General features: G+C 34.7%; 5 protein-coding genes, 3 non-coding genes and 1 pseudogene across 10 annotated transcripts; 3 read left to right on the top strand and 6 right to left on the bottom strand.

Moving 5' to 3' along the window:
- Positions 1-1,200: 1,200 nt before the first annotated feature.
- Positions 1,201-6,257, bottom strand: LOC100785473 (probable hexosyltransferase MUCI70). Of its 3 annotated transcripts, none has more exons than XM_006580095.4 (8): positions 5,865-6,257; positions 5,341-5,447; positions 5,016-5,195; positions 3,980-4,048; positions 3,686-3,885; positions 3,147-3,562; positions 2,091-2,275; positions 1,201-1,681 (listed from the first exon to the last, which is right to left on the bottom strand). In XM_006580095.4, exons 2-8 carry the CDS (start codon positions 5,417-5,419, stop codon positions 1,314-1,316), a joined length of 1,497 nt encoding a protein of 498 aa, XP_006580158.1. In that variant the 5' UTR covers positions 5,420-5,447; positions 5,865-6,257; the 3' UTR covers positions 1,201-1,313. The 3 variants fall into 3 exon arrangements, with proteins under 3 accessions (XP_006580158.1, XP_003524955.2, XP_006580159.1); XM_003524907.5 differs by lacking the exon at positions 5,865-6,257 and adding an exon at positions 5,609-5,793; XM_006580096.3 differs by lacking the exon at positions 5,865-6,257 and having other exon boundaries at positions 5,016-5,203.
- Positions 6,258-6,570: 313 nt separating this feature from the next.
- On the top strand, positions 6,571-12,344 carry LOC100784940 (protochlorophyllide-dependent translocon component 52, chloroplastic). Its single transcript, XM_006580094.4, has 7 exons — positions 6,571-7,264; positions 8,367-8,554; positions 8,823-8,908; positions 8,996-9,159; positions 9,255-9,443; positions 11,102-11,289; positions 11,968-12,344. Exons 1-7 carry the CDS (start codon positions 6,746-6,748, stop codon positions 12,221-12,223), a joined length of 1,590 nt encoding a protein of 529 aa, XP_006580157.1. The 5' UTR covers positions 6,571-6,745; the 3' UTR covers positions 12,224-12,344.
- A 1,758-nt stretch (positions 12,345-14,102) lies between these two features.
- LOC100802779 (uncharacterized) lies at positions 14,103-16,917 on the top strand. Its single transcript, XM_003524148.5, has 2 exons — positions 14,103-16,062; positions 16,669-16,917. The coding sequence occupies exon 1, from the start codon at positions 14,337-14,339 to the stop codon at positions 16,056-16,058; it is 1,722 nt and encodes a 573-aa protein (XP_003524196.1). The 5' UTR covers positions 14,103-14,336; the 3' UTR covers positions 16,059-16,062; positions 16,669-16,917.
- A 571-nt stretch (positions 16,918-17,488) lies between these two features.
- On the bottom strand, positions 17,489-19,615 carry LOC100499946 (60S ribosomal protein L32-1). The gene is made up of 3 exons (NM_001251485.3): positions 19,441-19,615; positions 17,945-18,126; positions 17,489-17,857 (listed from the first exon to the last, which is right to left on the bottom strand). The coding sequence occupies exons 1-3, from the start codon at positions 19,528-19,530 to the stop codon at positions 17,728-17,730; spliced, it is 402 nt and encodes a 133-aa protein (NP_001238414.2). The 5' UTR covers positions 19,531-19,615; the 3' UTR covers positions 17,489-17,727.
- LOC113001739 (small nucleolar RNA Z196/R39/R59 family) lies at positions 18,200-18,283 on the bottom strand. The gene has a single exon (XR_003267227.1). It is a non-coding gene; the product is annotated as a small nucleolar RNA Z196/R39/R59 family (small nucleolar RNA).
- On the bottom strand, positions 18,646-18,722 carry LOC113001738 (small nucleolar RNA Z195/SNORD33/SNORD32 family). The gene has a single exon (XR_003267226.1). It is a non-coding gene; the product is annotated as a small nucleolar RNA Z195/SNORD33/SNORD32 family (small nucleolar RNA).
- Positions 19,014-19,089, bottom strand: LOC113001762 (uncharacterized; annotated as a pseudogene).
- On the bottom strand, positions 19,180-19,261 carry LOC113001761 (small nucleolar RNA U31b). The gene has a single exon (XR_003267248.1). It is a non-coding gene; the product is annotated as a small nucleolar RNA U31b (small nucleolar RNA).
- A 1,446-nt stretch (positions 19,616-21,061) lies between the features above and the next one.
- LOC100784409 (glucan endo-1,3-beta-glucosidase 4) lies at positions 21,062-24,889 on the top strand. Its single transcript, XM_003524905.5, has 5 exons — positions 21,062-21,413; positions 21,803-21,930; positions 22,622-23,869; positions 24,426-24,453; positions 24,557-24,889. Exons 2-5 carry the CDS (start codon positions 21,864-21,866, stop codon positions 24,702-24,704), a joined length of 1,491 nt encoding a protein of 496 aa, XP_003524953.1. The 5' UTR covers positions 21,062-21,413; positions 21,803-21,863; the 3' UTR covers positions 24,705-24,889.
- Positions 24,890-25,081: the final 192 nt, after the last annotated feature.

Raw genomic sequence — 25,081 nt, 5'->3', positions numbered from 1 at the left:
TTGCATTACGTTGTCATATCCAATTTCTTGTACCATGTATCTAATAATTCAAACATTTGCTTGATACCTGTAATTGCATTAGTTTCAATAGATTTTAAGAAAATATTTTTACCTGAATTGTCAATAAGAAAATTAGCAAGTGATATCTCTTTCTTTTTCGTCCAACCATCACATGTCAAAGTGTAATCTCATATCGCGTTCACCTGTATTTTCTTAAAACTTTTTTTATGTTATCATTTGCTTTATTCACAAAGCAAATCTTACCTTATAATAAGTAGGTGGTTTCGAATATCTATCTATTCTTTAATATCTTTTAACATTTTTTTACCAGATTAATTTTCTTTTTAACATTAATTAATGACAACAAAGATAGAACTTAAGATCCGAGCAAATTAAATGGTAATGTGCAGTTCCACCATGTATGCATTTGCTTATTTCTTGAAGGATATCATTCATTATCTTTTAGCATTTTCATTTCCTATGTCTTCTAAACGCCCTAGGTTCTTTTTATTTTCCAACTATAATTTGGTACCTCACATTTTCCCTTTCTAAAAATGTGATAAGATGCTCTATTCTTCAACTAAACAACACAAAGCACAATACAAGAACAAATCTAAGAGGTAGGAGACCACCGACCAATAGTATAATAAGCACCAACACAACAATAAAAGGCAACAAAGGGACCATCGAACTAACTCGTGTGGTGAGGGGAAAAAAAGCATGAAATGAAGCACGTAAAGTGTTGCGGAAAAGAAAAAGGAAAATAAATTTGTTTCTCTTAAACATTTCGTATGGGACACTCTGGGTATCTTTAGAGACCAGAGAGGAGAGATCAGTTGATTCCCTCTCATTTGCATATTTTTTTGACTGAAGATTAAAACAAAAAATATTAGACTGTGACAAGAATATTGAAGAGCAAATATCCTTTTTTTTTTACATTGCAAAATGCTTATATCATTCATTAATAATCAAGACATTGATACAATCAGGAGCAATATCAAATGTCAGTGGACTAGCAAATATCCTAAAAACATTTAAGATATACTACTTCAACAGCACTAAGAAATGAAGATTAATTAAGTATTAGACGAAAAGGATGCAAATGGATCCAGAAAAGGAATCACAATCACGTTTTCTATTCTACCATACCAATACTATTACCAAACAACTCAGAAGTTATGTCTCAAAGGCTCGTGCATCAATATAAAGGCGCCTTATCTTTACTTTCATTAAGATTAAACAAAATAAACATCAAGAAATTCTTGAAAAAAAATACATAACAAAATGAATATGTTAAAACAATAATCAAAATGTCAGCCTGCTTTTGATGTTCTTGTTACATTTGGCAGAACAACAGAATCAAGATCCCCAGGATAAGGCGTAAACAAGCCTAGTCCTCCCCTACTTTCTCTTAAATTGCCTTTCTTAAGTTCATCCAACTGTTTAACCCATTCTATGGGAGAAGAGTGCTCTCTTGTGTGAGGGTGCAACACAAACAGTGAATTGTATTCACAGTTGGGAAACATAAAGAATTTAAACGCGTCCCCCAATCTGTATGCAACATAGCCAAAACTCAGTTGATCTCTGGGAGTGAAGAGGTGAACCTCATTGAACCACAAGCAGCTAAATAAGTTATTTATGGCAGTATGTTCCCGAATGATGATGGCTCCCTCTGGTACATCTGAAACATCATATATTGTTGTTAACAATACGACATCACCAAACATTATCGTTGAGAGAGAGGAACAAGAGAACATTTGAATGAATCCATGTGTCTTAACTATACAGCAGATAGTTTCATTTAAAATTAGAGTCATAAATACAATGGTTAACGGTTACATAATTATACAGCTCATAATATCCCTAAGAAATCGGTTTTTAAAGAGCCCATAACATCATGTGATACAAGTAGTCATCATCATCTATTGAGATAAGGCTATTGTTGTTATTGTAGTATATGGAACAAATTTGAACAAAATTAGAAAATTAACAGAAATGTGACTAAACAATGTGTTTCCTCTTACCAAAATTGTTGAAATCAAACCCTTGAAATAAAATATAAAACCAGAAGGTCTTGTTTCCTGTCTTACCACTATTGGTCTTTTTATTTGAACTCCATGGCTTCATTCCCTCGTAATAATAGATTTTAATGTGGAGATCAATAAGGGGTCGAGCATATCGCTTTCGCCTCTTGTTTGAATCAGCCTCCTCATATATACTACGGTGATGCTTGTGTTGAGCAATGGCAAACGTATGCCTGCCTCGCCACAGATATCTGCATAATTAAGATAGTTTTACAAGGTTACAGTCATCAAAAGTCACAGAAAGGCTTGCACAGACATGATCAGCAGTTTTTCAACAATACAGATGTAGTAAGTAAGCTCTTAACATGAAACTTCAATGCGAGAGTTTATACCAATAGTTTCAGTGTGGTTTCTCCTGCTGGTTGAAATAGAATATTCCTTCAAAGTTATCCCCTGTTTATATTTTTACACTAATATCCCTCGCGGTATGTACAATTGTATGAATTAGTGCTTTCAAAAGGAATTAGATATGCCGTTATACAACACAGGGTATCAAAGTGTCATGTGCAAATAAACGCAAGGGAAGTAACTCCAGGAATAAAGAAAAAAGCTATCCATTCTGCTAGAAAGTTTTAGCCTTATCAGTTTCAAGTACCATTTTCATTTGTTTGAGAAGAGACGAGGGGAGGTTAGTGTCAAAACTTTATCACAAGGGGCAACATAGAAAACCTAACATGATACAATCAACTGTTATCCCAAAAGAAAATCCAGAAACACGTGACAAGAAAGTCCCTACCAAACGAATATTTTGCTTCTATAATGGATCAACTTCATGATTGTAAATATATAAAGACTATGTAAGAGAAAAATGGGAAAGCAAAAAAATCCATTAAATTGAGCCCTTCAAACAGAGTGCCCCATAATGTTTTTAGTGTAAGTGACTGATCAGCACATGAAATGTATCAAATTCAAAATTATCAAATGCCTTTCCCCCCTATCCTTCTAAGCTCTCTCAAGTAAGAAAAGGATGGCAGTTTAATATCTATCCAGAAAAAAAAAAGACTTAAAGTGTTGATGTTATCATAAAAATTAGGCATAAAACATTTAAACAGATATAAGTACCTCTCAAGGATTAGCAATGGATCTACTATCAGCTCCATTTTACCATCAATCCAAATACTATACTGTGCTTGAGGGAACAACCTGTGGGTTAAAATTTTGGGAACTTTCCCATTCCTTCTTGGTTCATCATAAGGAGGATGCTTAAGAAGAACAAGTCGCCATATTCCCACCCATTTTCCACCAGCTCCGTCTTCTTTGACAGTACCATTTTCCCTCATGAATTTCAGAGATACCTCATCCACCACCATAAGAAAGCAAAAAAGCTCCTTTGAGCGAAGGCTTATATTTGATGGTTGATGAGGTAAATCATAGCCATCAAAAATGCCAGATGCAACAACAAATTTGCATTTCTTGACATATTTGATGTCTACACGATTCATTTCAGCACCACCACCTTGAATGAATCCACAATGCACCTAATGGGCAGAGCACATGGGGAAAAATGACTTGTTGATTGTGGCAACTACGATGCAATGTTGCAAAATTGTGAAACAATTGCGATTAAAATGAACTTGAGCAAATCATGCTAACTAATTTACCTTCATATTTGATTTTAGTTTGAAACTTTCCTCCCTTTGTTTCCAACTTGGATGGCCTCCAAATAGAGGAGATGACTGAGCTTCACTATGTGGAACCTCATCTTCCATAACATACGACAGATTTTTTAGAATTTCGTTGGGAGTTCTTCTAGTTGGGATAACTATTTTATCAGGGTCATTGGAAAGAGGAATTGGACATCCTAACAAACATAGGCAGCACCAATATCAAACACACAGTTATCATTTGGTGAAGTTAAAAAAAAAGGGATGGAAGCAAAACCACCAAAATCTTACTGTGAGGTTTTGATACCAGTCCCATATTGCCTAACATGTTGTAAACCTTGCTATCTTTGTTACACATAGCTGCAGGTCAAGCAGAAAATTGCTATATTTTCAGAAATGTTGACAATTTTGGTGGAAAGAATAAAATAAAAGACAAAATGTTTATAATGAACAAGCATTCCTTGAAGTATGTCTTTTAATAACCTAACAGAACCTCCCATCAAGTTCTCATCCTACATTTCTACTCATAGCAAATTTGCTTCTAAATTCACCAATCAGATTGTAGATATTTGTATTTACAAAGTTAGTTTCAACTAATAAATATAGATAAAATATAAGGCAAGTGCAGTCCTAGTTCCCCTTACAAATACCATCAAAGAGAGACAAAAATTAACAAGAAAACATCACATTAAATTCAATTTTCTGTACTAAGATATATTATACTAACATACCCCCATACCAGAAGGCTCCTATGCAAAAGTATGGGAGAGGACTATTCTTACCCTCGCATATGCAAAAAGTCTGTTTTCGGATTCAAACCCATGACCAACCGGTCACCAAGGTGCAACTTTTGGCTTTCCCTCTATACCTAGAAATATTATACTATTCTTATTTTCAACTAGAAAATAGAGTTGCTAACCTTCTAATTCCACAGTAAATACTGCTAAAGAATTAAGCTACGAGTTGAACTTATAGGAATGAAAGAGACATAAGACTTAGCCTTATCTATAGGGAAAAATGAATTTCCAAACTGTTCTTTTAAAAAGCCATCATCTATGAATTGCAAAAAACTTCCTGTACATGTTGGTTTTCTAGTACCAGGAACAACTAAAATCAACGGGCACAGGCAGCTACAAAGATCAAGTTAAAATATAAAGCGACGTGATTTATTCCCTTCAACCCAATTCTCAAAATATCACATTGAGAATAGACAGTTAGATGAAGTGTCTATGTTATTACTTATTACAATTAATTAGTAGTAATCAACAAGAGATAAACTTGAGAAGATTTCAAAAAAGTAACCAAATTTATTAAAAACTTTACTAACCTGATAAAAAGGAGACGGAAGTTTGACAAGACCATATATGGAACAACAATGCAAGAAGAATTAATAACATCCACAAGATCCCTGCTACAAGAACCAACCGAACAAACCCTTTCTTCCAAACGATCTTCATGGGGTAATCTTGAGGTACCCTCCCCGAAGAAAAGAAACCCACCTCAAAATCTGCATCACTAACAAACAGATTTTATTTGCCAAGGCCAAAGTAACTATTTCCTTCACTGTTGTTAATCTAGTAAAGAAACAAGAAGAAAGAGAGATTTCTCAACAGATAAAAGAACCAAAACAGTGTATAACAATCCTTCCTCACCTTTAGCAGGATTTTGATTACTTCGATCTCCTCTACGATTTAGGCGCAAAGATAGAGACCTTTGAAGATCACCCTCCATGTCTGATTCTTTCTTCAAGTTATCATCACTGCCATTGCATAACAAAAAAAAAAAAAAAGATGACATTTTGGCATAACCCATGAGACTAAAAATCAGAAAAGATGCACACACAGTTATCAACAGCTAAACTGATAAAGAGAACGAAAAGAAGAAGAAGAAGAAAAAACTGATCCAACAGCAACTAATTACCCCATAAGTTCCTTGAAAATATTCAACCAGAACAAATTTAAAAACCAAAACTTTGAGAGAAAAAAAGAGGGATAGAAAGGGAGAAAAATAATAGGGCGAGACCCAAATGAATATTAAGAATAGTATAGTGTCGGTGAGGAGAGCGCAGATGCATACAACCACAAAAATAATGGGAAGAGGAGCAACGAGTTGGGGCATCACTATCAGGTGTAAATTGTGAATGAAGTAATAGAGGAAAACGAGAAGAAATTAGTACCTGGCGGTGGTGAAAGAAGGGATAGTTCTGTTGACAGTGACAAAAAATGGACCAGATCTGTGTGAAATGTGTAATGTTGTGTTGGGTTCGTTCTAACAACAACAGAAGAGATAAACCAGAAAGAACTAAGACTGTGACGAAGAGATGTTGAAGTTTCAAACTGAAACAGATCTCCCTCTATCCTTTGTTTTCTCATCAACACTCACCCGGGGTCATCATAGGATCATGGAAGCTACAGAATCTCATGTTTTATTTTAATGTTCTTTTTTTTTTCTTTTTTTACTGTGAATTGATTGAGGAGGATCAAAGTCCCAAAATAAGAGGGTGGAGCAATTTGGAATGGGCTGTAATGGAACTGGAACTGGAACTAGCATCCCAGCCCGGTTTCTTGTGTCTATATTTTTAAAATAAAAAAATAATATGAGAAAATAAAATAAAATTCGAAAGAACAAATTGGTTGGTTAAACTTTTTCCACGGGCCTAAATGGCAAGTACTAGTCAATTTGAAAAGAATAGTATCAGAATTCTACAGTTAATTTTGTAAGTGTTTTTAGTTTTTACCATATAGGTGATTTGATTACAGTCCTTCGTTTGTTCTTGTCCATTCATAGCTCAAAGCTCCTAATCATCCACGTGGCTTTGTGATCCTTTCATTACATGCCACAAAGCGATAAGGTCCTTATCACAAAGCTAAAATCACTAGGTTGATGGTGACAACAGGAAACACATGGACTTCCCCTTAAATTTGAGCATCACATAAAAATGAACATAAAATGTGAGGCTAGTTTTGAGTTGAAGCATATAGCTTTGGGGTGTTCATTGTGTGTTGCCACTCTCCTCTCTTGTTGTACACTTGTTCCTTTTGGTTTGCAGAAAGGAACATGGAAGCTGTGTGTGCTTTTTCTGTTGGCACACTTCACATCCCAACAGCACATGAAACATCAAACTCCTTTAGGAAATCCATATTCTTGAGCAACCAAGTGGCTTCACCAGTTTCATTGGTTTTTCTCAGGGGCAGTTCAAAATCCAAGCTTTTAACTGCCTTGTCACCCCCTCCATTGACAGAATCCAGTAACCAACCTGAGGCTGAGCCAGAATTTGAAAGTCATGCAGAGAAATTTGACTGGTACTCTCAGTGGTACCCTTTGATGCCAATTTGTGACCTTGACAAGAGGAAGCCACATGGGAAGAGGGTGTTGGGAATTGATGTGGTTGTGTGGTGGGATAGGAATGAGGGTGCTTGGCAGGTTCATGATGATGCTTGTCCTCATAGATTAGCACCCTTGTCTGATGGAAGGATTGATCAATGGGGCAGGTTGCAGTGTGTGTACCATGGTTGGTGTTTCAATGGCAAAGGAGAATGCCAGCTCATTCCTCAGGCACTCCCTGATGGCCCTCCGGTAATTACTCTTGGTCATAATTTGTAGTTAATGCATGTTGTTGTAATATGGCTCCCAAATTCACTATTTTTTTTTGTATGTTTCATTTCCTGTGTAGTAAGTAGCCAGAACGCATATGAAAATGCATACTTTTCAGCCGTTTTTTCAATCAATGGATTATGATTTGCATGTACCATTTACTCATTTCCTGGCCATTAATTTTAGCTTGTCATCATGATTTCATGTTCTGAAACCTGCAATATTGAAGGTGAGATCATATTATGTTGATGCGTGGAACATAAGTAGTGGCTTGTGAGTGGCTGGTGGCGTACTTTCTCTCTAAGTTCATTGGTTCTAGATCTCACCAATGCTTCAAACTACTCTTGACCCCTATGCATGTCACTCATGGCCATCTCTTCCTCGTCTTTTTTGTTGATGCGAAGTTATGTTGTAGATTCGTAATTTGTTTTTCATGTCTCTCTTAATGGAAAAGGTATGAGTTACACCCCTCAAGTTTAAGAGTTTCCATCTATTCTTTACTTGATGTGTGACAATCTAGTCTTACATAAGTCGACTTATCCACTTACCATGACCAGAAGTTGACTCGTACTTATGAAAGTCAACGTACAACATTCATACTCAGTTAATATTACATAGACAACTTACAGAATACAAAAGTTAAGCAAATGATACAACACAAAACTTCTAATGTTTCAAAAAAGCAAATCCAACTCAGTACATAGTCAGTTATAGTACATGGTTTAGTTTTGTGCTTTGTAAGGTCCAATTGGGTAAGTCAGTACATGACTCCTACACCTGAATTTTTTTTACCCTTTTAGAAACTCAGGTAAATCATACCCAACTCAAAATTTGAGTTTTTTTACACTTTATCCATTAGCCAGATGAATGTGTGTTGGTACTTTGTTGAATGGGGTGTTTTGCACATTTAGTAAATAATGAGCAGGTTTTGTGACCCTTATGAAACTCAGGAGGTAAGTCACATATGACCCAAAGTTGGAGTTTCCTAACCATTTTTCTTTTCAAAAATTTTAAATGCTTCCAAGTTTCATCATACAATGGGACAATCTGATGCTCATTAAAATTTGCTGAAAAAAATGTGTAGGTACATACGTCCAAAAAAGCATGTGTAGCTGCTTACCCAAGTACTGTGCAGAATGATATCTTGTGGTTCTGGCCAAATACTGATCCTCAATACAAAGATATTATTACAAGAAAAAGACCCCCATTCATACCAGAAATAGATGATCCATCGTATACTAAATCAATGGGAAACAGAGACATTCCTTATGGGTATGAATTTTAGACTATTATGATCTTTCCTGTGTTGTAGAACTACACATCTGTATGTGGCTCACTTTCTTTTACCAGAAGCTCCTGAATTATTATTTTTTTCTTTCTTTTTTTGTGATTGGTAATTGGTCTAATTATTTAGCTGATTCTGGAAGATGAAAGCACAAGCATTACGTTATGCATAGAATTTGCATCCTAGGGGGTGAAAACCACATTCCCCACTTTGTGTATCTTTGATCTTTCTAACAAAATGAATATGTAATTTTAGGTATGAAGTACTGATAGAAAATCTTATGGATCCTGCACATGTTCCATATGCACACTATGGACTAATGCGTACTCCGCAACCAAAAGGTAGGCATATAAGGTATATCTTTTTTAACTTAATTAAATTTCTATTTACTTATATATGACACTTACATATGTAGAGCTTAATAACAGTGAAAGCTGATAGAGAAGGGGGCAGGCCACTTGACATGTCTATTGAAAAGTTAGATATCAATGGCTTTTCAGCAAATCAGGCTTGGGGCAAAAGCAAATTTATGCCACCATGCATTTTTTATGCATATACTCCAGATCAACCTGCCTCATCTGGTGAAACTAAGGTAACATATTTGAGTAGATGCTATTTTTAGATCAGAAACAATTTGCAGGCAGTATTTCTAAGGGTATTGCATAATGTGTGTTAAACTTAATGCAGAAATCATCAGCTAAGAAGAAAATGTGTTTAATCTTTGTTTGCGTTCCGGTTAGTCCTGGTAAAAGCAGATTGATATGGTGCTTCCCAAGAAACTTTGGATTGTGGATGGACAAAATTGTACCACGATGGATATTTCATGTGGGACAAAACCTGATTCTGGATTCAGATTTATATCTCCTCCATGTTGAGGTAACGCCTGTTATTATTTATAACTATTTATCCTATCGACTAATTGGTTCCATCACTCTACTTTTTCTCCTGAATAAAGCTATCATAAAGAGGAGGAGCAACAATTTTTTCCACTAGGTGGTAATAGCTACATGAATTAAACGATGATAGTGTTGTTGTAGATATTTATACACAAACAAACCAACTATTCACTTCTAAATCCTTCTTAATTGATTTGCTAATAGCTTTTATTTGGCTTCCTCTACCTCTAACTACCCATCTGATATACTCTCCTTATTGGGCTTCTATAGGTTTTCTCATACATGACCAAGCTACCTAAGACAAGATTGTATGATCTTTTCTACAATAGGGGCTACCCCAAGTTTCCCCCCAATACTATTATAATTCTATCTTATCTAGTATTTCATCTCATCCAACTCAACACTCTCATTTCTGCTACATTGAGTTTATTCTCTTGTTGGTTTTTTACCACCCAACATTTTGTTCCATATAAAACATCATAAGTTTTATAGTTGTGTAGTAAAATTTTGTTTGAGTGGTACTTTTTTTTATCACAAATAACTCAGGGTACTCTTCCATTTCATTTGTCCTACTTTAATCTTATGGTTTATATCTCTTTTTTGCTAATAAAAAACAATAAATGAATGATATTAGTTGTTACTACTACAAGTTTACAACAAAAACAAAACCCTATCCCACTAGGTGAGGTCAATTACAAAGATCACACAATGTCATTTGGCAGAATTAAAATCAAAGTTTCAAAACTATTATTAAGCCTTAGATCTCCTTTGCTGATTTCCTCCAACGTCCTTTTTGGTTTCCCTCTTCTTCTTTTCGCTAGGCTAAAAATCATATAATTTACTCTTCTAACTAGCACCTTTGATGACCTTCTTTGTACATGCCCAAACCACCTTAACTGGTTTTATGTTGCTATTATTACATCATAACAATATAAAATTCGATAACTGTGGAATTTTTTTCAATGGATTAGATTATTCAGCTTGTCTTTGTCCCGATTAACTTATAAGGCCATTTGCAGTGAAAATTTTATACATAGTAGTTGCCAGGTTAACTTTTCCTTGCATTTGTGTAGAGGTTAAATTTTTTAATTAATTTTTTATATTAATCTCTTAAATTATGATAGATTGGTTACCCGAGTTTCAGTCAGTATTACAGATTAGGCTTGCTGAAAATTTATATTCTTCTAACTTGAATAGTCTCAAACGAATTTTTCTTAGCCTTGGGTGAACGGATAGAGTTTTCAGGTTACATGTAAACTGTCAACTGCGCATTCATATTTCCTACCTAAATTAATTTTCTGTTGGTCGAATTGTTGGGGGATTTTGTCCCAATAATGGCTACAAAATAACTCTTAATATAATCTGCGGCTATATGATTCCACATGTGCTTCAGATTTTATGACAGAATATCTCTTAGAAAGGTGAATAATATTACTTAACAATGATGCAAAATCTTAATAATTTATGTTTCAGCACTGGTATTATGTTCTACATGTAACTAAAATTTGGTACCTTTCTTTCTTCTTGTCTGGTCTGTTTTATTTTCTTCAGTTTTAATGTCTCCATAGAAAAGTAATATGTCCCTGGAAAACAATTTAATTTGATTCCTCATATTTGGTTGTTAAATTCTTCTGATAGGAACATAAACTAAAGGATATTGGTCCAAACAATTGGCACAAAGCCTGTTTTGTGCCAACAAAGTCAGACGCCCTTGTTATTGGTTATAGAACGTGGCTAAGGAAGTATGCAGGTGGTCAGGTTGATTGGAGAGGAAAATATAGTGGAGCTCTTCCTCCAACACCTCCGAGAGAACAGCTTTTGGACAGGTACTCATTTAAGATTGCTCTTGAACATGGAAGTTTCAATTTAGTTATAAATAGATTGGCCATTTCCTTTAATTCAGGGAAGAGTTAGTATACGTTTTGGTCCTTGGAAGTGGCAACTTGTGTTGCTTAGGTCCCTGAAAAAAGTCCATACAGATTAGTCTTTTGTGGGATAGAATTATTTAAGTTCACAGCTTAAAAGGGTAAAATTGTTAACTAGTTGACATATTCAATGATCAATTTGTATAGATAGGCACTTTCAAGGACTAAAGCAACACAAGTTGTTTTGTTGCTTTAAGGGACCAAATTGTATATTAAATCAAGCATAAATCTTTAATGAAGTCCACCATAATCAAGAATTTTATCAATCTAAAATTCTTAGCCAATGGAGAAAGAAAAAGTTGTTCTGTACTTCTGTAACTACAACATAATCAGCAGAGAGAATTCCATGCTTTCATGTGTGTTTCACAAAAGCAGCTTGATACCTTTGAGTATATTTTGTTTTTCAAAATAATTTAACAAAGGCAAGTAATCACAAAAACGAATTTATGTCGTAATTTGGGTTTCAACGTTGCATCGCTATATCTAACGAGGTTTCAATAACATGCTTGCATATGTACTAATAAACAATTTTTGAAAAAATTTGTTTTGGGATTGTTGATTACAAACTAATTTGAACAGGTACTGGTCCCATGTGGTGAATTGCAAGAGTTGCAATTCTGCTTATAAGAGCCTCAATGCGGTTGAAGTAATGCTGCAGATCATATCTGTTGCTTCAATTGGGATTGTTGCCGTCATGAAGCATGGTACAATGTCAGTGGCAAAAAGAAATTCAATGGTTGCCTTAGCAGTGCTATCATTTGCACTGTCACGGTGGTTAGCTCACTTCATATACAAAAACTTCCGTTATCATGACTATGAGCATGCCTTCCGCTGAAATGTGTTTTCCATATTTCTTCATGTCTAAAAATATGTGTATAGACTATAGTGAAGGTCCACTAGAATGAAGTCACTGGCACTTCATTTGACTTTTTAAATTTTAAAAGTTAATTCCTCTATGACAAGTATTCGCAACCTCTTCATACAGAGGACAAATAAGTTGATATCAATCTCATGTAAATCTAATTTACATTGTCCGACGTAAAATGTGTAGAATTGTAGAAATATTGTATCTAATTATGAACCTAAAGAGTCAAGACGGTAGAGACCAAAATTCTCGGCGTTCGTCATAGAATCAATTCCCAAATCCCATTAATAAGAGGTGAATTTGTTTAAATTCATTTCTTGGAAAAATATTTATTTTAATAAAATAAGTATTTTTTTAATGGGTTTGTATAAATTAATTTTGCTTAAAAAAAAATTAGTTTTTGCTTATTTTGATAAACGGATCCTATATGCTTATTCATTTTTTTAAAAACAGGCTTATCTTAAAATTATTTTTTTAAGTCTGAACAAACCATTCCAATATTAGTATGTCAATAAGAAATTCTCAAAATTAACTTCATAATTCAATATTCTCTTAAGAAGCTTCATAATTGAAAATTCATATTTTAAAAAAAAATAATAATTATAAAACTAGTTTAAGATTAATTTCATATATTATTAGGGTAAAATTTACACAATTAATTAATTAGAAATCATCTTAAATATGACTTTTAAAATAATTAAAAAATCTTCAAATTCATTATACAATAATATATAATTAAATAATAGTGCAAAAAACTTTTACATTATCATTATGTTTTAATCAAGTTCTTATTGTGTTAGTCAAATAAAAACCCTACTTAAAATGCGAAGTCTCACTAATATATATTTTCTAACACATTTCTTATAAAACATCTATCGGTTAAAATTATATAATAATTTAGTATACTTATTCTAAATTAAAATATAATTTATATATTTAAAAATATTTATTTATTATGAAATTTATTTATGATATAATTTAAATTAAAATATTTATTTACCATAAACTTAATTATATAAAATAAATATTTAACTTATGCAATATGAAGTTTTTTAAATAATTTCTCTAAGGACCAGGAATCAAAATAATTAATTATAGTAGTAATTGATAAAGCTCGACAAAAGTTAGTAAATTGGTAAAATATATTTTCTTGGTCCTAAAATAAGTGTTACAAAAATAATTGTTCCAAAATCAATGTTTCATTTTTCCTGATAACTCTAATAAATGTTGCATTAGTTTTTCAATCTAATAATAATACTACTCTCTTTTATCTACTTAATAACATTAGTTTTGTAAAACCAATATTATTTTGGTTCATTTATTTATTACTTTTTTTGTCTAAAATAACTAGGATAACAGTTATTTTCAGACGTAACGAGTAATAAACCTGAATAACTAATGCGTGAACGAAGAAAAGGCAGCAGCAAATAGAAAAAAAAAAAGTGAAGTGAAGTTTTATGTTTTCTTTTATGGCTTTGGTTTATTATAGTTTAGTGTTGTTTTATTTTCATATATTAAATTTTAAAAATTTTATTTTAGTTATTTATGTTTTTAAAAGTTTTATTTAACATAAACAATATAATCACTGCCGTTCACATTTACAACCTCACGGTCATTACAGCCACTACCAACTAACAAAACAAGTAAGATCTACCACATTCATCCACTAAACAAATCAGAAACATTAAAAAATATTTGCTTTGGATACGATGTTACACTTATGATTGTGAGCTTTGCTTTCATATTTAGTTTTACTATTTTGAATTAATTATTTAAAAAATCATAAAATATATCTAGTTGGCTAAAAAAAGAGAAAAAAATATCAAAATAAAACTTTTCAAAATATAATACATTAAAATAAAACTTTTAAAATTTATTGTAACAAATTAAAAAAAAAACAATAAACATAATAAACAAAAGGAACATTTAACCTTGGTTTCTATGGCAAGTGAAGTGAAGTAAGTAACACTCTAACATTAGACTTGGCATCAGATTCAGATCCTCCGTCGCCATCAGCCCTAACCTCTTTTCCTTTCTGTAGCCCATAAACTAACAGCAGCACCTCACCTTCAGATCTAAAAAAATGAGCAGCAACAGTAGCAGAACCGAACCCATAGCCCAAAACATCATCAAACTCATCAGCAATCTCTGCTTCTCCGTCTTTGTCTTCTCTGTCTTAATCTTCACCGTCATAGCCATAACCTACCATCCCCCAGACCCATGGCTCGAGTCCACCCCTGCCCTAACCAACCTCTTCACCCAATCACAAAATGCCACTTTCCGAATCGACTCCTCCGTCCTCAAAACCGGCGAAGACCTCGCTCCCTCGCCGCAAGACCCTCCCCTCCCGTCGCCGCCACCCTCCGCCTCCGCCGTCACCGAAGCCGTCATCGAGAAATCCGAACAGCAAATTGCCAACTCCACCGCTAACTCCACCGCTGATTCCACCGACTCCACCGACGCGGCGCTTCCTTCTCCCCCCGCCTGCGACGGAACCATAAACTGCTCCAACCCTCGCGTTCGTATTGCTATTCAGAGATTCAACCTCCGCGCGTTCAAGTCCATTGCCTTCTTCGACTACCAACCGCCGGTGAACGGCTCCGTCGCCGGCGAGTGCGACGTCGCTTGGCGCTTCCGGAACAAGCGCGAACGCTCCTGGCGCAAGTACCGCGACTTTCGCCGCTTCAAGATCGCAGTCACCGACGACTGCAGGTACAAGGTGGTGCACGCCGGCGGCTGGCACTCCGGCGCCAATGCTCGCCGGAATATGACGCGCTCCGGTGCCGCCAGGGGTGGTAAGACCCTGCCGCCGCGGGCTTCAGCCCGCGATGATGAGATCAATGACACGATTCCGACTTTGGGATCGGAGACTAATTTTAGGAATGGGAAGTATTTGTATTACTCGAGAGGTGGGGATTACTGCAAGGGAATGAATCATTATTTGTGGAGTTTCTTGTGTGGATTGGGGGAAGCTATGTTTTTGAACAGGACTTTTGTTATGGATTTGAGTGTTTGTTTGGCTTCAACTTATAACCCTAGTAACAAGGATGAGGAGGGGAAGGATTTTAGGTACTACTTCGATTTCGAGCATTTGAAGGAGACGGCTTCGATTGTGGAGGAAGGTGAGTTTTTGAGGGATTGGAAGAATTGGGATAAAACGCATTTGAAGAAGAAGATTCCTGTTAGGAAGGTTGTCAATCACAAGGTGACTCCTATGCAGCTTAAGAAGGATAAGAGTACGATTATATGGAGGCAGTTTGATGCGCCGGAGCCTGAAAATTATTGGTATAGGGTTTGTGAAGGTGAGGCCGCTAAGAATATTCAGAGGCCTTGGCATGCTGTGTGGAAATCCAAGAGGTTGATGAATATTGTTACTGAGATTAGTGGAAGGTTGGACTGGGATTTTGACGCCGTTCATGTGGTTCGGGGAGAGAAAGCTCAGAACAAGGAGTTGTGGCCTCATTTGGATTATGATACGTCGCCGGATGTTCTTGTCGAGAAGCTTAAATGGATGGTTCAGCCTTGGAGACATTTGTACATTGCCACCAATGAGCCTTATTATAATTACTTTGATAAGTTGAGGTCAAATTACAAGGTGCATCTGCTTGATGACTATAAGGAGCTGTGGGGAAATACAAGTGAGTGGTATAACGAGACCACACTTCTCAACAATGGAAAGCCTGTTGAGTTTGATGGGTACATGAGAGTTGCAGTGGATACTGAGGTCTTTTACCGTGGAAAGACACGCGTGGAAACGTTCTACAATTTGACTAAAGATTGCAAGGATGGAGTTAATACATGCTGATCAGGTTGGCACTACTGATTATGATGCTTTTTCAGAATACATGGTACACTCGGGCCTTGCTTTTGGATTCAGTTTCAGATTCATACCATTGGGTTAGATATGAGCTTGTTGTTGTGCTTGCTTGTTCTTTTATTATATTGATGATTTATATTGATTATCATGATTTTGTATACATACTATAGAATCCCTTTCTACCCTCTTTCCTTTCTGTTGACTCAAGCTGCTAAATCCATTCTCGTATTCTTTCATTCTCTTTTCTCATTAGAATACCAAATTGAAAATTAAGAAGAGTTTTTGCTGAAGCCTTTTAAGATTCTATTTGTCTATGGCCTTCAGATTTGGGTAATGGCTCTGCATTATAAACTTTCCAAGTTATATAGTATAGTGAAATACTAAAATATATGCAATGAATGCTCACACAGTCACATTATTCAGTCTTTAAATACATTGTTGCCCTGATGAACTTCCAACCTAACTTTTTGACCTCAATGCTACATACAAGTTCTGCATAACCCTAATTTGTGTACCCCAAGTTCTAACTCCGTCTATCTATATTTCCTTCACTTTTGTATTTATGTATGTGAAATAACTTATCCTTTTTGATTCCTAGGAATACCCATTTTAGTGGTAGACTTCACTCCATGCCACGGTCCACTGACGACACTACTTTGAGTTCATTCTTATACCTTGAGGATCTTTTTTAGGCAATCTATATGAAACCGTTGGTTGGATGAATCTTTTTTTCCTTGCACATGACTTGTCAACATCCCCACAAAGGTCTGTTTCATTGAGATTACAAATTAATCTGAATGTATTCCTTTTAATGTGTGGCATCTCTAATTTGGTGCCACCTCTAGTTCATGTTTCTGCAAAAACAAAAATTGTTTCACATTAGAGACAGCCGTGTTTTAGAAAATGAAATTGGTCAGGATACCTTCCTCATCATTCGTGTTTTATGCATGATGTCCATCTTCGACACACATGGTTGGTGTTAACCTCCTCACTATACAGTGCTTTCTAGTATTCTTCAAACAATTGCATATTTATTCTTGTGCCCCATACAACTATTGCGTTAAAATGCGCTAGAATTATTATAAGACCGCAAAAGAAAAAAATCATAAACAACGAAACGAAAGATAAAGGTTTCTTTTATTTTGGATCCTAAAGAAGTTGGCAAGGATTCTCTTCAAGGCAAGATACGACGGCATGAAAGAGAAACAACATAATCAAGTTCGCTCTCAAATAAGCAAACTACAAATTTGAAATTGAACTACTGAATAATATAACGGACAATTCTTTAACGTACAATGGCTTAAATACTAGAACTTTGCTTTATCAATGAACTTAGTTTATTCACTCGCCATACTTTGCTTTATCCTTTAAAATTGGTTGGCTTAAATACGTATCGTTTTTATAAAATGAGGTTTAGCTGATAATACTCGTCCCAGTTTATATAAATTATTTAGCTGATAACACTATTATCTGAAATGTTCAATAAGCTCCAAAACCCAAATCAAGAAGAAATTGAATGAGACGGCAAGTGAGGGAAAAAAAACCACATATTAATCGTTTATCAAGCTACAATTTATAGAAGAATGAAAAAAAGATCAAAATCCATTGTCAAGAGTGTCACTAGGATCACTACAAATAAGTGACTCCGTCATTTAGACTATTCATCCTCCTGGCTGCGTAATCTGGCTGTTTTGTTTGTCACAACAACATCAAGTTGCGCAGCTCTCTCAACTATATCTTTTCTCTTTCTTGTGGATATATTGTGAGCAATCTCAGCACAGTAAGTCCTAGAATAAAGGCACAATAAAGTGGTCAGGAAACATTGGATGCAAAATAATCGGAATTAAAATCCTAATTAGGAAACAATGGTTCACCTGTTGTGCATCATGAGCAGTTCCAAGTCCTTCACATTGTGAACAACAAATTTCTTAAAACCATTAGGGAGATAGTGGCGGGTCTTCTTGTCAGAACCATAACCGATGTTTGGCATCAAAGTGCATCCCTTGAACTTTCTCCTAACACGGGAATCTATACCCTTTGGTCTACGCCAGTTTGTCTGTTGAATAAAAAAAGAAAAGGTTATTTATACAGACTAGGATAAAATTTTCATAGAAAAGAACAATTTGATCTGCAATCTCAGCCGAAAGATGGTGATATTTAGGATAATAATCACAGAAAATCAGCACATTATAGAAATTTCATCACAGATTGCAGATCAGACAATTTTCTGGTAAAGCAAAAAGCATTCTTAACTAAATGTGCAAGAAAAGTATCGCTAAAATGAAAACGATTTTTAAGACCAACATAAATGTATTCAAGAGATGTAAACAGGAAAATAGTAACAAAAGGCTTATAGTATAGAAAGCCAACTGTGTCGCAAGGCCTGTAAAAGTTCTATATATGCCCTTAAAACGAGATGTCCAGCTACAGCAAGACAAAGAGTCCGAAGTCTGGACATCAGATACCATGGGCAAATAAATTAACAAAAAAAATCCTTAATTTAAGCAACCTAAAGATAATAAATAATAATCACTAATTAATCAAACAAAATTACTCAACAGTAAGAAAAGGATGCAAGAGATCAGATGGTAGTGCATGTAAGTAATCATCATTCAATTGCAGAATTGATGGATAAAGATCATCATATCTCTTTGCAATCGCATTTCATAATATACAAATAAAAAAATTAAGGGGAAATTTATTCAGAATAATAAGAAATTACTAGGCAAGCCAATCAATGCATATTAATTAAAGGATGAGACAATTAATTTTCACCAGAGTGCAGCAATGGAGCAAGTAAGACTGGGTGTCAAAAAGTTGCCATCAAATCCCATGTTCAAATTAAAACAAAAAACAAAGAAAAACCGTGGCAAACAGGAAACAAATCAACGTCAATAAAATCCAAACAAAGCACCGATGAATGTACAACACAAATTATACATGGGATCAGATAGTCGATCTCTCATCACGTATAAAAAAATATAGTAAGACTGGGTGTCAAACATTTATCCTCATATCCCATCGGTCCAAAAAAATTGAGACTTAAAAAAAACTAGCAAATTCAAATAAAATTGACAAAAAAAAATAACAGGTTGAACATAATACAGCAGAATCAGATAAAATGTCAATCACCATCTTACACCTTGTGGTGCAAATTAAGACTGGGGCGACAAAGTACTATCATCATATCCTTAAAAAGCAGCAAGCTAGAACGATGAAACGCATACTAAAAGATTAACTAAACCGAAAATAAAAATAAAAAAGCTCAACAGCCATATGCAACACAAAATAAAGTGTAAAATCACAAAATTACTCATCCAAACGATGCATCTTAACTTAATCAGAATGAAAAGGCTAATATGTATACTACCTTGACGGAAATTTTCCTGTCACTCTGAGGCCTCTTGAACTTCTTCACCCTCTTCTTCACGATCTTCTTCGAGAGCAGAGGTACCGCCATTTTCTCTGAAGTGGCTTGAGATGAGGAATGGGAACAGAGTAGTAGTAGTATATATAAGCGCTGCTGTGTCTAGGGTTTTTATCTCACTTTAACGTAGTGCGTCCATTCTAGGGTTTTTTTGGATGGAGGTAAAGGTAAATGGGTTGGGCCAAACCGGGCTAAGGAGTAAAGAAGCCCAACCAAGTAAACATTGCTAAGTTTTAATTGGCCCAGATCATACAGATCAGTACTTCGGCTTATTCCTTTTTATAGAGTAAATAAACTCAGTAAAGTAATTTTTTTCTAAAGTATTTTCTTTTCATTTTGTGACTTTTTTTATATTTTGCATAATTTTGACATTTGAGTAATTTTCGTGTGCAGAAAATATTTTTTTAGTTCTTTAAATAATTATGACCTAATTAAATATTTGCCATCCTTCAAACAATTTTGATATAAATTTTTGACTTAAATATGTTTCTAATTTTTTTAAATATGAAAATATGTCTATTTTAGCCTTTCAAATTGAAAAATTTATTTCTAGTCCTTCTCTTTAATAATGTCAAACAATTGAAAACATGTTTGTTTTTAGTATATTATCCTCTACTTACCTGGTGGAATAGAAAAAGTGTTTTTGTGTTTTGCAAGTGTGCGGACATGTTGTGTCGTTTTGTTAAATATTTATAATATGATTTATCTAGTTATATTGGAGGGGGCTTAGTGCCTTAGTGCTCCGTGGGGTAAATATCTTGTTTTAAAAAAGGAATAATAAGGTTAAAATGGTCATTTACTCAGTAGATATATTTATTTTTCTTTATTTTATTTCTTACCAACTAACCTTCCTTCAAAAAATTTCATTCTACTCTTATCTAATTTCGTCATTTTTTTTCTTTTCCACCTATTCTCCTTTCTTCCCTCTTCACAATCAAATAATTCCTTAGAGTCACCGCATAAAGATACCACCCTACTCCCAAGATGGGTTGACGTGATGCAAGAAAATAGTTAGAGTATTTTTTTGGGATGAATACCATTTTTTATGAATAAAAAATAGTTGAAATTTAAATAAAAAGGTTAAATTACTCATTTGATTTCTATAGTTTTATGATTCTTTACTTTTTTTTAATCTTTATAGGTTGAAAGTGATATTTTTAATCTTCATAATTTACATTTTAATTTTTTTTAATCCTTATAATTTTGAAAGTGATCTTAATTTCTCTAATTTATATTTTAATTTGTACTTTTTTAGTTTTTATAATTTTCAAATTAAAAGGATTAAGAAAGAATTAAAATATAAATTATATGGACTAAAAAAATATTTTTAAACTACAAAAATTAAAAGAAAATTAAAAAGACCATTTTCAAACTATAAGAAATAGAAAAATAAATATAAGGAGCTAAGTAATTTAACCAAATAAAAATATCATATACCTCTAGGTTGCACCCAAAAATATAAAGAGTTTTTAATAGACACGAAGTATCGATTTTTATATTATTAACCAATAAAAATTGCTTTTAAATTATAAAAGCAGTGAAAAAACTTTATGGGGCATGCATTAGTTATGAATTATGAATAAAGAAATTCAAAGTTGCATTTGCAAACATAAAAGAGAGCATGGGGCAATGATGCAGATGCGATGTTGTCCGGTTGTAATAACTTAGTGGGCAATGTTTGGGACACTGTTGTTGCCTCTCCCTTTCTTCGCCAACTCATTCCCATTCCTTCCTTCTCCCAACAAAAACGAGTTTGTTAGATTCATCACTACACCTTCACATTGCAACCTAAAAATCTCTCAGTTCAACGGTTTCCGCTTTTGCTACGTGTTTCTTTTCTGCGCGTTCCACCTCTCTCAGCTAGTGTCCATTGTAGCCACAACACAAGCTCTTACAGCGGTTTTAAGAAATATCAGGTGCACACTCCGCGCTTCTCTTCCTTTCTTTCTAAACCCCTTTATGAGGGTTAGGTTATTATGCATTTTTTTGTACTAAAAGAGGAAATCACGCTTCTCTATCTTCTCCATTTTAAGAAAAATATCTATAAACGGCAAATCTTTTAGTATTTATTTTTGTTTTAACTGGGCCTTGAGGTGTACAATGTACTACCTACTTGGAAAGGTTGTTGAATATGGCACTGTTCTTACTAGATTTGACTTTTGTGAACATCAATTTTATGTAAGAGTAGATATTGATCATTAATGTTTCATCCAACTATTGGACTTCGTTTAATTATCTGTCTGTATTCTGTTGGTCATTTAAATTGCTCAAAATGTGATTTCGTGTTTATTGCTCGAGTTTTCAGCTAAGGCTTTGCTGGACAGCAACATTGGGCTGAACTTGCTGATCAGGTGATATTGGATGTGATGAAGCTTAAAACATGGCTTGCGAGTGTTTTGTTGCTCACTATTGCTGTGCTTACCAATACATTAGGTAATTTGTACCTTTTTTTTCATATTTGTGGTGTATATCTGAAATTTAGTTTTCAAATTTCTTTGTTCTCACGATCAGTCTACATACTGTATTGTCCAGACTGCTTTTGCAGTTACACCGTGTGTCAATTAAATTTTGGATCAAAAGTTTATTAAAATGAAATTGCTGATAGGTGACAGCCTTGCCAATAGTCGTGCATTCTTAAAAAAAATTGGCCTAAATAAAGTGAAACTTATCCTGGCAATGGCATTGGCTTTGTCAGATTGGATTTATGTAGTTTATGTTGCCTCCTCCTGGACTCCTTCTTATGCTTTGGTACTTTTCATTGTCTATCAGATTCTGACTGTAAAGTCACTAGTTCTGCAAGCTGACTGCTGAGTGGACTGAGTCTCCTGTGCTTGCATGTGCATTTATTATTTATTAAGTACAATTGATGAGGTGTTTCATGTATTATTGGATTGGGTTTGATAGTTGCAAGCAAGTATTTTACAGTCAAAAGTATTGCTTTTCCTACATAATTATAATGACCATATGTGTCTTGTACATTGGTCAGCCTTTTTATTTTTGTATACCTTTTATGATTACCACAAGGGGAAGCAATTAGGGATGTGGATGTATGAGTATGACATTGACCGTCTATTATCTTTTTCAGTTGATGGCTTGATGCTAGATCAAATTGTTTAACTTGTAGGTGCATTTGTGGGGGTAAACATTGGCACTGATGTTTCTGATCTGCCATCTGCTTCAAATATAGTTGGCATTCTACAAGCTAATCAAATTACTCATGCGCGTCTATATGATGCTAACGCGCACTTACTACAAGCCCTTTCAAACACTAGTATTGAAGTAATTGTTGGTGTCACCAATGAGGAGGTACTGAGGATTGGAGAATCTCCATCAGCAGCTGCAGCCTGGATTAATAAAAATGTTGTTGCTTATGTCCCATCCACCAATATCACAGGAATAGCAGTTGGCAGTGAGGTTCTTTCCACTATCCCAAATGTTGCCCCTGTTCTGGTTCCTGCCATGAATTCTCTTCACAAAGCCCTGGTTGCTGCTAACCTTAACTTCCGGGTCAAAGTTTCAACTCCCCAGTCTATGGACATTATCCCTAAGCCTTTTCCTCCTTCCACTGCCACCTTTAACTCTTCATGGAACTCTACTATCTATCAACTCCTTCAGTTTCTGAAGAACACAAATTCCTCCTACATGTTAAATGCCTACCCTTATTATGGATACACTAAAGGAGATGGTATTTTCCCTATTGAATATGCTCTTTTCCGACCTCTTCCTTCCGTGAAGCAAATTGTTGACCCAAACACTCTATTTCATTATAACAGTATGTTTGATGCTATGGTGGATGCTACCTACTACTCTATAGAAGCCTTAAATTTCAATAATATACCCATTGTTGTCACAGAGACTGGCTGGCCGTCATTTGGTGGAGCTAATGAACCAGATGCTACTGAAGAAAATGCCGAGCTCTACATTAATAATATGATTCAGCGGGTCATGAATGATTCAGGTCCTCCTAGTCAGCCAAACATAGCCATTAATACATACATATACGAATTGTTTAATGAAGACAAGAGGAATGGGCCTGTATCAGAAAAAAGTTGGGGCATCTTTTATACCAATGGAAGTACTGTTTATCCGTTGAATTTTGGTGCTTCCGACCTGATTACTGGAAATTCTTCAGGAGTTTTTTGTGTGGCTAAAGATGGAGCAGACACTGATAAGCTGCAATCTGGACTGAGCTGGGCATGTGGACAAGGAGGAGCAAATTGTGCTGCAATTCAACCGGGGCAACCATGTTATGTTCCCAATAATGTGAAAAGTCATGCCTCTTATGCTTATAATGATTATTATCAGAGAAAGCATAGCAGTGGTGGAACTTGTGACTTTGATGGTACCGCCACAATTACTACCAAGGATCCTAGTAAGTCGATATGACTTCTTATTTCTATTTTAACCTTGATATTCTGATATGGTATGCTTGTAACACTTCAAGTTATTTCTTTGAACTGTTACACATATAACCATTTTTTTTTCAAATTGCGTACTAACAGTTGTCGGAAATTTGCCACAATCCCTCCTTGTTAGAAACAGGAAAACAGCCCCTGGAGAGTAAATCATATATTTGAAAGTCATTGGTCGTTGTTAGAAAGCAATTACAGTTATAAAAACTATTCAAGTTATAAGCATATACCAATGTGCTTTTCAAATTACACAATGACACATCTATGGCTTCACTGAAAGTTGAATTTGAATAAATACATCTAATTCCTCCCACAAAACATGGTTGGATGATAAAATAATGGATTCTTAGTGTCTTTGGTTGGTGATCATGTCTCTATTGGGCATATTAGCAAGGCAAGGAAGCAGTTGCAGTTTGTTTTTGATTTGAACCTGAAGATCCTGTTTAGTCAAAAAAATATTAGTTACATTACATCTTTTATTTACTTAACCAATTAATTCTGTGTACTTTGTTGCAGGTTCTTCATCCTGTATATTTGCCGGAAGGTATAGAATCTTAATCTTTATACATCCTCAATTTATTATACTTAGAAGTAGTAATTGTTACCTTTTAAATTTCTTATATGATCATGGAATATTTTGACAACAGTTCTAACTCGAGCACTGGTGGATTGAGTTTACCTCCAATGGCACTTGGACCTTCAGGCCCCTTTGGTGCGAGTATGAACCTGCAAGTGTCTAGCCTTAAGTATTTGATATCAGCTATTGGTGTATTTTTGGTTTTGGCGGTGTTATGACCACAAAGGTCGATGCTCTTGAAATTGCAATTCAATGATTCGTGTAATGTGGTCCTATCGATTTTGTTTCTAACTTTTCTTGGGTCCAATTTATTCTTCAGATATGTCCCATCTTGTGCATTTGGGGTCATTGTAATTTATCACACTTTTAAGATAAATAGTTATATAATATAGTGCTTTAGCCATCAGAGGAGACTAACCGAATACGGGGCCCTTAAGAAATGACTGCAAGCGTTCTCGAACCAACAAATTATGCACTCGTGATCATAAAAAATTAGAGTAGCATTTTGCCATCCATCGGTTTCTTAAGCTTAGTATTAATGAAACTTGAATACAATTTATTTGAACTATTAAAAAGAAAAGGTGTGTTCAGTTGA

Source organism: Glycine max, chromosome 5 (genome assembly GCF_000004515.6).
Source record: "Glycine max cultivar Williams 82 chromosome 5, Glycine_max_v4.0, whole genome shotgun sequence".
Classification (NCBI taxonomy): domain Eukaryota; kingdom Viridiplantae; phylum Streptophyta; class Magnoliopsida; order Fabales; family Fabaceae; genus Glycine; species Glycine max.
Note: the sequence above shows the minus strand (reverse complement) of the source record. Positions and strands in the feature narration are given on the sequence as shown.

Coding starts and splice junctions, on each gene's coding strand:
- LOC100785473 (XM_003524907.5), bottom strand. Junction 5,196..5,340: donor TAATCAAAATCCTGCTAAAG/GTGAGGAAGGAT, acceptor TTAGTGATGCAG/ATTTTGAGGTGGGTTTCTTT. Junction 3,886..3,979: donor ACTGGTATCAAAACCTCACA/GTAAGATTTTGG, acceptor TATGTTTGTTAG/GATGTCCAATTCCTCTTTCC.
- LOC100784940 (XM_006580094.4), top strand. CDS start 6,746: ATGGAAGCTGTGTGTGCTTTTTCTGTTGGCACACTTCACATCCCAACA. Junction 8,909..8,995: donor GCGTACTCCGCAACCAAAAG/GTAGGCATATAA, acceptor GCTTAATAACAG/TGAAAGCTGATAGAGAAGGG. Junction 9,160..9,254: donor CCTCATCTGGTGAAACTAAG/GTAACATATTTG, acceptor AACTTAATGCAG/AAATCATCAGCTAAGAAGAA.
- LOC100802779 (XM_003524148.5), top strand. CDS start 14,337: ATGAGCAGCAACAGTAGCAGAACCGAACCCATAGCCCAAAACATCATC.
- LOC100499946 (NM_001251485.3), bottom strand. CDS start 19,530: ATGGCGGTACCTCTGCTCTCGAAGAAGATCGTGAAGAAGAGGGTGAAG. Junction 18,127..19,440: donor ACAGGAAAATTTCCGTCAAG/GTAGTATACATA, acceptor TTTATTCAACAG/ACAAACTGGCGTAGACCAAA. Junction 17,858..17,944: donor CTGCTCATGATGCACAACAG/GTGAACCATTGT, acceptor CCTTTATTCTAG/GACTTACTGTGCTGAGATTG.
- LOC100784409 (XM_003524905.5), top strand. CDS start 21,864: ATGAAGCTTAAAACATGGCTTGCGAGTGTTTTGTTGCTCACTATTGCT. Junction 23,870..24,425: donor AATTACTACCAAGGATCCTA/GTAAGTCGATAT, acceptor ACTTTGTTGCAG/GTTCTTCATCCTGTATATTT. Junction 24,454..24,556: donor TCCTGTATATTTGCCGGAAG/GTATAGAATCTT, acceptor TTTTGACAACAG/TTCTAACTCGAGCACTGGTG.